Source organism: Lygodium microphyllum, chromosome 6 (genome assembly GCF_053477565.2).
Source record: "Lygodium microphyllum isolate KBCC chromosome 6, Lygodium_microphyllum_v1.1.10, whole genome shotgun sequence".
Taxonomy (NCBI): Eukaryota; Viridiplantae; Streptophyta; class Polypodiopsida; order Schizaeales; family Lygodiaceae; genus Lygodium; species Lygodium microphyllum.
Genome location: NC_141140.1, coordinates 3,210,672 through 3,223,539, shown reverse-complemented (window position 1 = coordinate 3,223,539; position 12,868 = coordinate 3,210,672). Strand labels below are relative to the sequence as shown.

The 12,868-nt window shown below is 40.6% G+C and overlaps 1 protein-coding gene across 1 annotated transcript in view; it reads left to right on the top strand.

Moving 5' to 3' along the window:
- The window catches only part of LOC148034240 (mediator of RNA polymerase II transcription subunit 8-like), a 188,855-nt gene extending 177,003 nt beyond the window's left edge, over positions 1-11,852 (top strand). Inside the window, exon 12 of the mRNA XM_087679211.1 lies at positions 10,383-11,852. Coding sequence (XP_087535337.1) covers positions 10,383-10,540 — 158 coding nt within the window. The 3' untranslated portion in view covers positions 10,541-11,852. The remainder of the gene's footprint in view (positions 1-10,382) is intronic.
- The last annotated feature ends 1,016 nt before the right edge of the window (positions 11,853-12,868 follow it).

Here is a 12,868-nt window from a genome sequence, read left to right as displayed (position 1 = left end):
TCACAATCGGAACCTGTAGACCAATCAGCCAATCCCTCAGGGGTAGTGAAAAAGATGGGCCACTGAGGCTGTACTCGAGCCACATGTCCAACAGCAACAACAACGGGTGCTGAAGAAGCAGATGAAGCAGGAGCAGAGGGCGTAGCCTCAGTGGACTGTCCAATCGCAGCGGTCTGTGGAGGCTTTATAGGTGGAAGACCTTGGGCCTTGGAGTGACACTCCTCGTCCACATGGCCTGCTCTCTGACAATGTGTGCATAGCTGGTTTTTCTTAGGGAGTTGCTGCCAGATAGGTCTAGATTCTTTGGTTCCATCTGAGGAAGAGGAGTCACCCTTTGATTGGCTTGCCTTCGCATCTAGCGAGTTGTTGTCACTAGTGGTTGTCCCTCCCGAAAAAGAGGCAACCAACCCCCTCTGCTCGGAATAAGGCTTTGATGAGGATTTTTTGTAGACTTGATTGTACGGCCTCGCGTAACGCAAGAACTGGCACTCAATCTCGTAGAAGGTTGGCAATCTAGGTTGGGAGATGATGTGTTGAATGAAATTGAAGTACTTGTCGGGCAATTTATTCAAGAAGAATGTGACATGATCGTCATTTGACTTTGGAGAGTCAGTAGTGGCGAACTCGGCAAGTAACCGCCTTTATTCAGCCAACTTGACTTTTAGATCATCCTCTTCCTTAATAGAGAACTCTTGAAGCTCAAAGTCGAGATTGATGTGCCGAGTACGATCACGAGCCGCATAGTGGTCAAGAAGGTGACTCCAACGCTCTGACGCGAGCGGGAAGTGCTGCAACTGAGAGTGAAACTCAAGAAGCAATTCCTGCATCAGCTCAACATTGGCTATGGCATTGCGGGCTCTCCATTGACGGATATAATCAGGGTGAGCTAGTTGAGGGTCCGGCATAGGCTCTAGACCAATGACGAGGTCCCAAAGACCCTGAGATTGAAGCACTTGTTGCATGAAATTAGACCAAGTGGTGAAATTTTACCCGTTAAAAATTGTCTTATCTGTGAAGACATTGGTGGCCGTTGCAACATGAGTGGTAGTACTCGGAGATGGATAGTGTGAAAAAGTGTAGTGTGGGTAGGATGGGAGAGTGGAGTACACTTGGGAATGGGCCCCAAAGTGCCCACCAAGCATACATGTAGTGTACAAGGTGGATCCATAGGTAGAGATGGGTTGACTAGGCATGGGCATGGTAGCCACATGAGAAACCCAAGGAGGTGGGACAGGAACACGGTGAGCACAAGATGGGAATCCCTGCGTAGGTGTAACCCAAGGAGAGTGTGAAGACGCACCATAAGCTGAGGATGGAAACCCTTGCGTATGAGTGGTCATGGGAGATGTGAAGTTGGGGATAGTGAGGGGGATGCCCATCACAGTCGTCCCAGGAGTTATGGGTGTGCTCATGTGTTATAAGGTGAGAGGCACTGTGTTAAAGGGTGGCATTCCCCCTAACGAAGTACCATGGTGCAAAGAGGTAGAGAATGGGGGCTGAAATACAGTCACACATGAAGTTATTGCACAAGCGTCTTGGACATATGAGCCAAAAGGATTTGCATGCACATTCTTCACTTGGAAGAGTTAATGTGAAAAACTCAAAGCTTGAATTTCGTGATGATTGTGTTTTTGGTAAACATGTAAAGAGTCCAGACTCTCATGGAGCCTCTAGGAAGGCATGTATCTTGGATTTAGCCCATTTTGATGTATGCACTATGCCAATAAAAACTCATAGTAGTTTTTGTTATTTTATGTCTTTTATTGATGACCATTCTAGGAAGCTATGGGTTTACTTGCTTAAGCAGAAAAGTGAGACATCGGATGCTTTTAAAAAGTTTTATGCATTGGTCAGTACTCAAAAGGGCTTAAAGTTAAAATGCATAGGAACAGATAATAAGGGAGAGTATGTATCTAAAGAATTCAATAAGTTTTGTGATATCAATGGGATTAAACGAGAGCTTACAGCTCCTTACAATCCATCATCTAATGGTGTGATTGAGCAAATGAATCTCACGTTATGTGAGAAGATTCGGTGCATGCTGTCCATATCTAATCTCTTGCAATTGTTTTGGGGAGAGGCACTTAAAACCGCGGTGCATATTTGCAACCGATCTCCACATCGTACACTTGAAAGTGTTATCCCTGAAGAGGTTTGGTCTGGCAAACTTGCTTCATATGACCACTTAAGGATCTTTGGTTGCGAATCCTATGTACATGTACTTGTTGATAGCAAAACTAAACTTGACATGAAATCTCATAAAGGCATCTTTATGGGTTATGGAGATAAAGGTGAAATGGGCTATAGAGTTTGGGTTCCAAGTATGAAAAAGGTGCTACGCAGTCGAGATGTGGTATTTAATGAGTCAAAGCTACTAAAAAATGCCACATCTAAAGACTTAGACAAAAGGAAAGTTAAATTTTAGCATAATCAATACCTTGAGCAACCATTAGCTAGTGAAAATTCAGCTCCTTTTGATGCTGATTATGACAATCAACATATCATTATTGAGCCAGATGAAAATGGGCAGCAAGGGGATGTTGAACATTAGCTTGAGTACCAATATCAGCATGTTGAAAATAAATTACATTGACCTAAACATGCAGTTCAACAGCCAAACAATGAGGTCATTGACATTTCGTTGGATGTGGATCCATTGCCTAATAGCACAGATCATTGGGTAAGAAGGTCTACACGTGTTAGACGACCCATACAAAGATTTGATCCTTCTTTGGACTGCACTTTGCTCACAGATAAAGGTGAGCCTCTTACGTATAAAGAGGTCTTATCATGTGAAATAAAGAAAAAGTGGTGGAAGCAAGCTGTGTAGGAAGAAATGAAGTCAATTGTATTAGAATGATACTTGGAATTTGGTTACATTGCCCAAGGATAGGAAAGTCATTCTTAACAAATGGGTTTATAAAATCAAATGTGTGGATGGCAAACCCAAATACAAAGCCACACTTGTGGCTAAGGGATATACACAAAAGGAGGGCATTGATTTTCAGGAAGTGTTTTCTCCTGTTGTAAAAATGACCACTCTTAGAGTGTTATTTGCCATTGTAGCATCTAGGGATCTTGAACTTGATCAAATGGATGTTAAAACTGCATTCCTGCATAGTGATCTAGAAGACGATTGTATATAAAATAGATCAAAGGTTTTGCTATACAAGGAAAGGAGCATTTGGTATGTAAGCTTAAGAGAAGCTTGTATGGTTTGAAACAAGCTCCTAGACAATAGTATAAAAATTTTGATGCCTTCATGCGCTCACATGGATTTAAAAGGAGTAGTGCAGATCATTGCTTATATATTAAGAAGGCTGATGATGGAAGGCTTATTATACTTGTGCTTTATGTGGATGATATGCTTATTGTTGGTAAGCATAAAAGCCAGATTAATGCATTGAAAAGACAGCTGAATTCAGCCTTTTCCATGACGGATTTGGTAGCAATTGAACATATTTTGGGTATACGTGTAACACAAGATAGAGAGCATCAGCTCTTATTTCTCCCACAAGAAAAGTACATCAGCAAAGTACTTGATCGTTTTTCTATGGCTGATGCTAAGCCTCTTGGTGTATCTTTTCCACCTTACCTTAAGCTTAGCAAAGCAAATTGCCCAAAAGATAATAAGGCAGCGAGCTCTATGAAGGGTGTTTCTTATGCTTCAGCTTGTGGTTCACTCATGTATGCTATGGTTGCCACTAGACCTAACATTACTTATGCAGTGGGAGTTGTAAGCAGGTTTATGTCAAATCTTGGCAAAGCACATTGGGAAGCAGTGAAATGTATCTTATGATACCTTAAGGACACACAAAGAAAATGTATTTGCTATGGCAAGGGTACGTTAAATCTGCAGGGGTATTGTGATGCAGACATAGCAGGTGACTTGGATACTCGCAAGTCTACTAGCAGGTACATCTTTACCTTGACTGGAGGGGTGGTCTCTTGGTGCTCTAGATTGCAAAAAATAGTAGCACTCTTTACCACTGAGGTTGAATATATTTCAGCCACTGAAGCTTCAAAAGAAGCAGTTTGGCTTGGTCGTTTGGTCAAGGATTTTGGGCTGCCCACCAAAACACCTGTACTTGGATGTGATAGCCAGAGTGTTGTATGCCTGGCTAAGAATGCCATGTTTCATGCACGTACCAAACATAGTCATGTTCGGTATCATTTTATTAGACAAGTTCTAGATGATGGTCTAGTCACCCTAACTAAGATCAAATCATAGAATAACCCTGCAGATGTTCTCACTAAAAGTCTTGCAAAAGTTCAACATGAGCATTGCATTAGACTTGTGGGAGTTGGTTAAAGGTTCGCTTAGGACCTTTAAGTGGGAGGTTGTTGGGTGTTAAGGCCCTTTACACTCTCTTGTGTATCTCCCGTGTATATATTACTTCACACATGTGAACTCATCCTAGTGGGTGTAAGTGTACCGTACCCTAAGTATAAATACATTTTTTAATTCTTTGTGTACCACACTAGTACACACCTATCTGTCGACTCACTCTCACTCTCTCACTATTCAGTACTATTGAGCACCTTGATTAATGTGCCTACCCTCTCTATGCTTTTGATTCTACTCGACACGCCACTGCCACCTTAGACACTATATCTTCTATTGATAGGCGCCATCGAGAGATATCAGCGGGTGGCATCACAATAGACAAAGCTATAGCATTATCCAGAGTACGACACCCTATAGTACTTGCTCGGCAACGTACGTATGCTCATATGCAACATATTCGTGTCACAATTGCTCGTTACAGACGAAGATTACCACCATGACTGAGTCGCAGGTACCTTGGAAAGTCTTGGTGGATTCCATACGCTGAAAGAAAGATACTCTATACTCTTTTTAGTTTTTTAGTTTTTCATATTTTTCATTTTCCATTTGAATTTATCATGTAGACCTAGACATAATTCTATTTTCTTCTTTGATGAGAGATGATGATATCAGTTGTATTAGTTATGGTCTCGTAGGCCATTTCGGCCTTCTAGAGATGTTAATAGATCTTTCTTTCTTTCTCCCCTAGTCTTAAAAATGTGTTTTCCACTTGTATGGACAAGTTTTGCCAAGTGGTAGCCTTCTAATCCTATTTTTCTTGCTTATTAAGTTAATTTTTAAAATGTTAATTTTGAAATTTAATTTAATAATTATTATAGTGTTCAAAAATATAATTCCACGAATCAACAATTAAATTCTAGGCCAATCTATCTCCAAGTGTCCCTGAGTAGTTATTAACCATTAGACTGGCATTCATTAATCACTTAATGCCTAGTCTCTAATGTCCCTATTGACATTAGTGGCCAATAAATTGGTCTAGGCCAAAATCTGACACTGAGTACCACCTAGTACCTATCAAGCATAACTTATTACAACTTTCGCCTTTGGCATCAACTAATATTTGAGTCCTAGGTCCCACATTGTGAAATAATTAGCTTCTGACATGTGTAAGCCACATTAGCACGTTTGATTTACTTCTAATCAAATGCTAAGCAAAGCATTAATATTTCACGTCCTTGTGATAGACCATCCCCTTGAAATCCTTGCATTGTCCCCAATTGCACTGTTGGATGCATCAAAAGCAAAGCATTGCACTAGAATTTTCACGAGGCATTATAGTAAAGACAACATCGGCCATGGCCCATTGCTACCAAACCATACTACTACTAAACACATGCTGGAAATTACTAGCAAGCATAACATAGCATAAGACTCACAAAGAATCTCAAAAGCATTTTGTGAATATCATGGAGTGCATCCATTACTCATGAGCTGAACTTATCAGGCAAAACCAAACCATAGTATAGCATAAACCATGGCTGAAACATCAATGGCGTCATGATACATGTTGCTGTCTATACAATTAGCTGAATACTACTGAAAACTAATGATCATTAATTGCAAATCAATATAAGATAATAGTCTGTAATGATAAAAAAACCAATGATCCAATGTTGATCATAACTAATGCTACACCAAACATAAAGTGATGCAAATGTATAGTTCTAGAGTTACAAATAATAAACCATACCATATGCATACCAAATATAGTGACTAGTACATTGAATTGTGATCCTCCAACAAACATATTGTTAGCTACAATACCTTGAATGTATGCTGAATATATCCAAGATCCACTAAATCTACAGCTGTCCATCAATGAGAACCAGAGGTGCTAGCACCCTCACAAGCATCTGGTGATAGACTAGTCCCCTATTCTACTGATCCAAAGTGGGATCTAACTAGAAAGCATCAAGGTAAAGCTATAACAGCTAAGGATAGTCTGCCAAGCCATGCTCCATCCATTTGGCATCCATTGGTGAATAGTTTTGAAATCTCATCAAATACCGCCTGGAAATCTGACCCCTAATCTTTCACTCTTTGTGTGCCAATCTTTGCTCAGGTACCAATATCTCATCCAAGTCCTCAACCTCGGGCTGAATTTCAATTGATACATCCTCTAGCACACATCACCATGAAAATGCCTCAGTAAGCTCACTTGAAAGGCATTGTATATTCGCCAATGTGGAGGCAATTTCAGCCTATAATATACATCACTGATCCTCTCCAATACTTGGAACGGCACATAGTATCTCTTACTCAACTTTGGGTACAATCTCTCTTTGCCTAACTGTCTTGTGCAGCACTAAAAGGTTCAAACTTCACACTTTTTCCATCCTTGTCATAGTCCTTTGGTAGACCTATGGGAGTCAATTTGTCATAAATAGGCTACTGCAAAAAGGGTGCATTGCTGCATTTCCATGATAACCAAGACTATTAGATGCATTTGCATGACTAGCACTAAATCCTTGTGCTCCAACAACCCCATGGGGTGCAGATACATCTCCATGTGCCCCAAGCATATCGGGATTGTGTATTCCACCTAACATATCGGGATAGATTGGGTGTCCATCAAATTGGACATATAGGGGCAAAGAATTTAGAGATATAGGTACAGGTAGGGGAAGGGAAAGAAGAGGAGGGAAGAAAAAGGAAATAGAAATAAAGCTACACATAGGGGATGAGACACAAGAGCAAGAGGAGAATGTAGATATAGAGAGGTAGATGGAGGAGAGAGAATAGTAGAGAAGCTTGTGAGAGAGAGAGAGAGAAGAAGAGAAGGCAGTAAATGACATATAGGTAGAGGTCAATGAGGATAAAGAGGAAAATGTTAAAGCCAAAAAGTAATTTTTTAAAAAATACCAGCTCCATAAAAAAAAGGAGTTGAAAACTGGACAGATTGTACATGTCTGATCAGACTGGATGGATCATTCTATATGGATCCATCAGATTGGGTCTTTGGCAAGGCAAAATATCCTACTTCAGCATACTTACATATGAAAATGTTTTTTAAGTGGCCTCTCAATATTCTTGCAGGTTCTTTTGCAGAGACATAGAGCCCATATTGGGTTTCCATACAACAAAGCTAGGGTCACCAATGTATCATAGAACCATAATTTAGTCTAGAATTCTTGGAACTGAACATATGCACATTCTCTCTCAAGTGCTCAAAGTGGTGCATAACCAATATCCAACTTGGCACCACCAACATCTCACAATGAAAATGTAGGTCTTGTAAATGTGACCCCTAGATATACATAGGATCTAGTACATTGAACAGTATCCTCTCCAAGGGTAAACTAATGCCTTGCTCTAGGCACCCAAGCTTGTGTTGGTATTGAATACCGTCATCTTGGTCTTTCCAAGATTCACTATCAATCCTCTATCCATGCAAAATGCCTACAATGCATCCATGTGTCTCTGAAAGCCCTCAAGAGAGTTTGCAATTAGTACCACTCCATCTGCACACAAGAAGACAAATATCAATATATCAACCAAGCCTGCACCTAGTCTCCCTTACCTATCCACATATTCTAACAGCATGACTTGCCCATAGAATTGGCAAATTCTAACAATAAACACCAAATAGAGTAGGTGAAAGCAAACACCCTTGCTTACCTTGATGGTATTGTCCATCAAATCTGAAGGTTCTTCTGGACCACATACCCCCTCCATCAATAACTCATACAAGGCATAAGTTCCTCACTATAGACCATGAGTGCCAATATCTTGTAATTGGTCTATGAGCCTGATATAAGACATCGTGTAAAATCCTTTGCAGAAATCTACAAGGCAACAATAAATCATCCTCCCATGTGCCCTCCCCTCTATAATCCTCTAAGAGCTTATATATGATTGAGTGTAATGATCCTCTCGTGAAACGTGCCTGTCCTTGTGCTCTATACCCATCTCTCTCTGCCCTTGTGCTAAGCTCATGCTCTAGAATGCAGCCATATATATCTTGGCCAATCATGATTTTCCCATAATTCTCTAGCATGATAGAATCCCTACTATGAAAGAGTGGTACAATGGTGTGCTCCGTCCAACTAGCCAAAAATCCCCTCACACATGGATTGATAAAAACATGAATCAGCAAGGGAGCAAGAATCTCACATGCATGCATAAAATGTTTCCCAACTAGGCCATCGTGATCTTGTCCCTTCCCGTGTTGCAATTCTGATAGTGTCTATGCCATCTGCCCCTTCTATCCTCCAAGGCCTTGACCATATTAAAATCCCCACCTACAATCCAATGATCAACATGAGGTAGAGACTAAGTAAGCGTAGTCTAGAAAAGTCCTCTCTTCCATGACAATTAGGGGTGTATATGACCAGCAAGCCTATTGTCTCCTCCACTCTTACAAATACCCATAGTGCTGTCCCTACTCTAAGGATGCCCCAATCTTATACTGCATGAAGCCAATGCTTACCAACACAAAGGCATACTCCTGCCTATATCTTTGAGGCTCCTACAGCACGTGCCCAATATGTCAACTTCGTCTAGGCAATAGCTCCCCACTGCACTAGGAAATCCTCTCTTCTGAGAGCTTTTGCTCCTGTAGCATAACAAAATCCATTGATCCTCCAACTAGTGCTCTATGGGGATCCTATCTCATGAAGCTCAGTCCTTGGTGGAAAAGTCTTCCACCAAAGCCTCGAATGTTCCATGAGAAGAGCCTCATGGAGATCGTCTCTCGGACTGGTGTGGCTCCATGGACCATGCCTCTCTCTTTTGCCACCTAGTGTAAACTCTGTCCTGTCTCATCACTGCAATTTCTGCAGCCTCATGAAGAGATGGGAACTCGGTGGAGTCTGAATCTGTGCCAAACTCCTCACTCCCTCCATCCCTTTAATGAGTAATTGGATCCACCTCTCTCTCCATGGGAATCTCTCTATGTACAACTGAGGGTGAAAAAGTACTCTTGATCCTCCGGTTCCCATAACTTGATCCTCTGGTTCCCATAACCGTGCACAACTGAGGGTGAAAAACTGACTCCCATCTATATCTTCATACATCTAGTAAGTGCCTACCAGTGCATTGATGTGTCTCAGTTGGGGGACGAGTACATGGCACATTTGGGTTAGACCAGTTTTACCCTGTATCAAGTTGGACCATGTTGGTTTTTTTTCCTATATATACTCTGCCATGATTGTATATATCTAGAGATCTCTATTTCAATTTTGTACCTAGGAGTCTTGTTCATTCTTTGCTCATTTGCTCCTCATTATCCAAACTCCTGCCATGCCTCTTTTTCAAGAGAGTGCTTATGACAGAGTTTAATCAGACTTCCTAGAGGGAATGATATCACAAATGGGTTTTTTTGAGGAATGGATCAGAGATGCTCCAAAGCTGCACTCTTCAGCACATAGCTATAGAGCCTAGAGGAGAGAGGTTCTTGTTTTGACAGGGGTGCCTCCTTTTCTCTCTCCGTTATGAGTGCATTTCTGATACAGGCAGACTATTTGTTTGGAATGTCCTGTCTTAGTGGCAGTTCTACCAACTGATAGACTCGCTCCAGATTGACCAAGCAATAATACTAGTTATCAGCTTGTGTTTGTGACAGTGCACCACAGTCCAGTCTGGTGCAGGAAACATGCTCAGATTCTGTCTGGAGATCAAGGACTGATTTGTTGAAAGGTTTTACAACAATATGTTAATAATTTCATTAAAATGGAGTTGAAAGGCAAGTCTTTTGTTGGAAGCATATAATTGTTTATTACAGAAGTTCAAGAAACCGGTCAGCACTGAACTTTGGTGAGATTTTCGTGTGTGCACCTGGGTTGAATGTGATTCGATGTAACAACCTTGTACATGATTCCCTTTGAAACGCTGGGCTTTAAATATGTCTAATATTTAAATATGCAACTTTTCTACCCCTCGTGGGTTTTCTGCAATTATACTGGGCTATTACATTTTTTAATGGCTGTATTACAAGAAGACAACAATCTGCTCATAATATTGTTCGTTTCTGGTACTTATTAGCTATATTATGTTTATGAATGGATGCTCTTATTGACTTCATAACTCTTTTCAGTGTACAACATGGGCCTTTCAGGGTCTCAGAATTCTGCCAATTTGGGTATGCCCTTGCAGCAGCAATTAGTCGGGCAATCCAATTTCAATAGCATACTCAATCAAAATCAGGGCCTTAACTTTTCACAACAGAGACAGCAACCACCACCATCACAGTAACCTGATAGTTCTACAGGAGTTTAGTTTTTACTGAGAATAAGCCAAGTTCCTGAAGCAACACAGTCAGAGCCATTCTTGGGGCGAAGACAAACCATCATCACAGCAACATTACCACAGTTGGAGCCAAGAAACATCATCAATGTCTGTTTGGTAAAGCCAATGGACAGTTTCGAGATGTCTTTTAGAGCCTGCTGCCAAGATTCTTGATATGGGTTATGAGTATTCTGACGTGCTGAGATATGTTGGCACCAAAGCATACATGCACGAAAGGTGTTTTAACAAGGTTGGAGAGCCATGGCTTGCAAGACAGTAAGGTGTTAAGTTGTATAATCTGTCAAAAAGGTTGCCATAAACTTACAAGCTGATGAACGAGCATTAGTCCTGGAAAAGCCCAATTTAGAGTTTTTCTTAATATGCAGTAATCATACATCTTTCGACCTGCCAAGGCTATTTGTGTTTGTTTGAAGGCTGGAGTCCAATTTTGTCAAGTCCAAGATTATCTTTGGGAAATGTAAAATGAGACTTGTTTCTAGAATCCAAGATTGTCTTTTGGAAATGTAAAAGGAGAGCTGCAGCTGGGAGTTTATCTGGGGAGGGCCAGAGTGATGCAGATCACACCACCCAGTTCCCACTTGTACAGCACCCCCAACCACAAACCTCAGGAAGAAACCAAGGACCCCAACTTCTAGGGAATAGTCAAGACATGCACCCTGTAAACCTGCTTGGATCTCTTGTTGTCCAACACCGTTGACATGAACTCTAAAACCCTGCAACAGGAACTACAACAATGCACCTTTATCCTTATTGGATGACCCCATCAAACAAGAGCATCAAGGGACATGAAACCCTTGTTATTTCAACCTCAACCCTGCAATCAACTATGCTCAACCATAAAACTCGAAACATATCGACAAAAAAAGGGAATAGTCAAGACATGCACCCTATGAACCTGCTTGGATCTCTTGTTGTCCAACACCATTGACATGAACTCTAAAACCCTCCAATTGGAGCTACAACAATGCACCTTTACCCTCATTGGATGACCCTATGACCAAGGCATCCAATCTTCAAAGCATCAAAGGATATGAAACCCTTGTTATTTTAACCTCAACCCCACGATCAACTATGCTCAACCATGAAACTCCAAAGAAATCGACAAAAAAATCCAATAACACACCTTCCAAAAACTCTTGTTGATCTAAGCAAGGGATTGCCATTTTCTGAGCTAGAACCCGTGAACACATGAGCTCAGAGTCTTGAAAAATGATTTTGTATTTGTATTCATATTTTAGTATATAGATATGAAGAGTAAAAGAAAAAGTTTGCTCAAGATCTTAGCTTGATAAATGTGTGCATCCATCCAAATGACTCTTTATCATGAGGGATACATTCACCAATGCTTGTGTTGTGGAGAGCAAGACTTCACTTTTGTGATTAGAGATCCCAATTAACATATCATCAATGCATTTGCTATATTTACAAATATCGTTGCTTAACATGAGTCTACACTTTAACAGAGTAGTTGGTTGAGTAATTTACGAGCTTATAGTTTAACAGTTCTTGATGCTTCAGTGATTCAATATCATGATTTTATTGACACAAAGAAATGGTTTGCACAAAATGCGATTGTTTTTATTCCTTACAAAGGAGGAATGGTTAGACCATTGTGAAGAGATTCTTTATTAAATTACAATTTATAAGTGTGCATGTTATCAATAGCAAGTCAATTTTCACCTCTAGATTCCTTAATTTGATCCCATCGTGATTACCAAGAAGATTTGGTACTCTAAAGCCTCTTATATTAATGAAGGTGTCCTCTATGGTAGCCATGGTAATTGAACAATGAGCTCCCCCACCCCCCCACCCCCCCTCTCTCTCTCTCTCTCTCCCTCTGTGTCTCTATGGGACCTCCATTGCTTCTAAAGAGGCATTTGGACCATGATCTAGGATGATGGATTCCTCAAATCAAATATGCTTAGGGCTCTTCTACTAGAGCTATACCAACATAGACATAATCTCTTATGGTCTCAAGAGTAGGCACTTGGAGACACATCAATGTATAGTCATGGAATCATAAAGTGTCAAACCCCCCCAACTACCACAAAGCACAAATACGATCGATCAATGGTCCTATTGCACTGAGTCACCTTTTTGCCCATGTAATGCAAAATGCATAATGGTATCTAGCAATCTTGCACTATTGCACCACATTACTAATAGGAAAAATCTCTACTAAAAACTCATTAGATAAAAACCTTACCAATTGCCTTGATATGGGATCTTCAACTTCCATAACTATAGTAATTTGTTCTACCATTTTGTGCATCC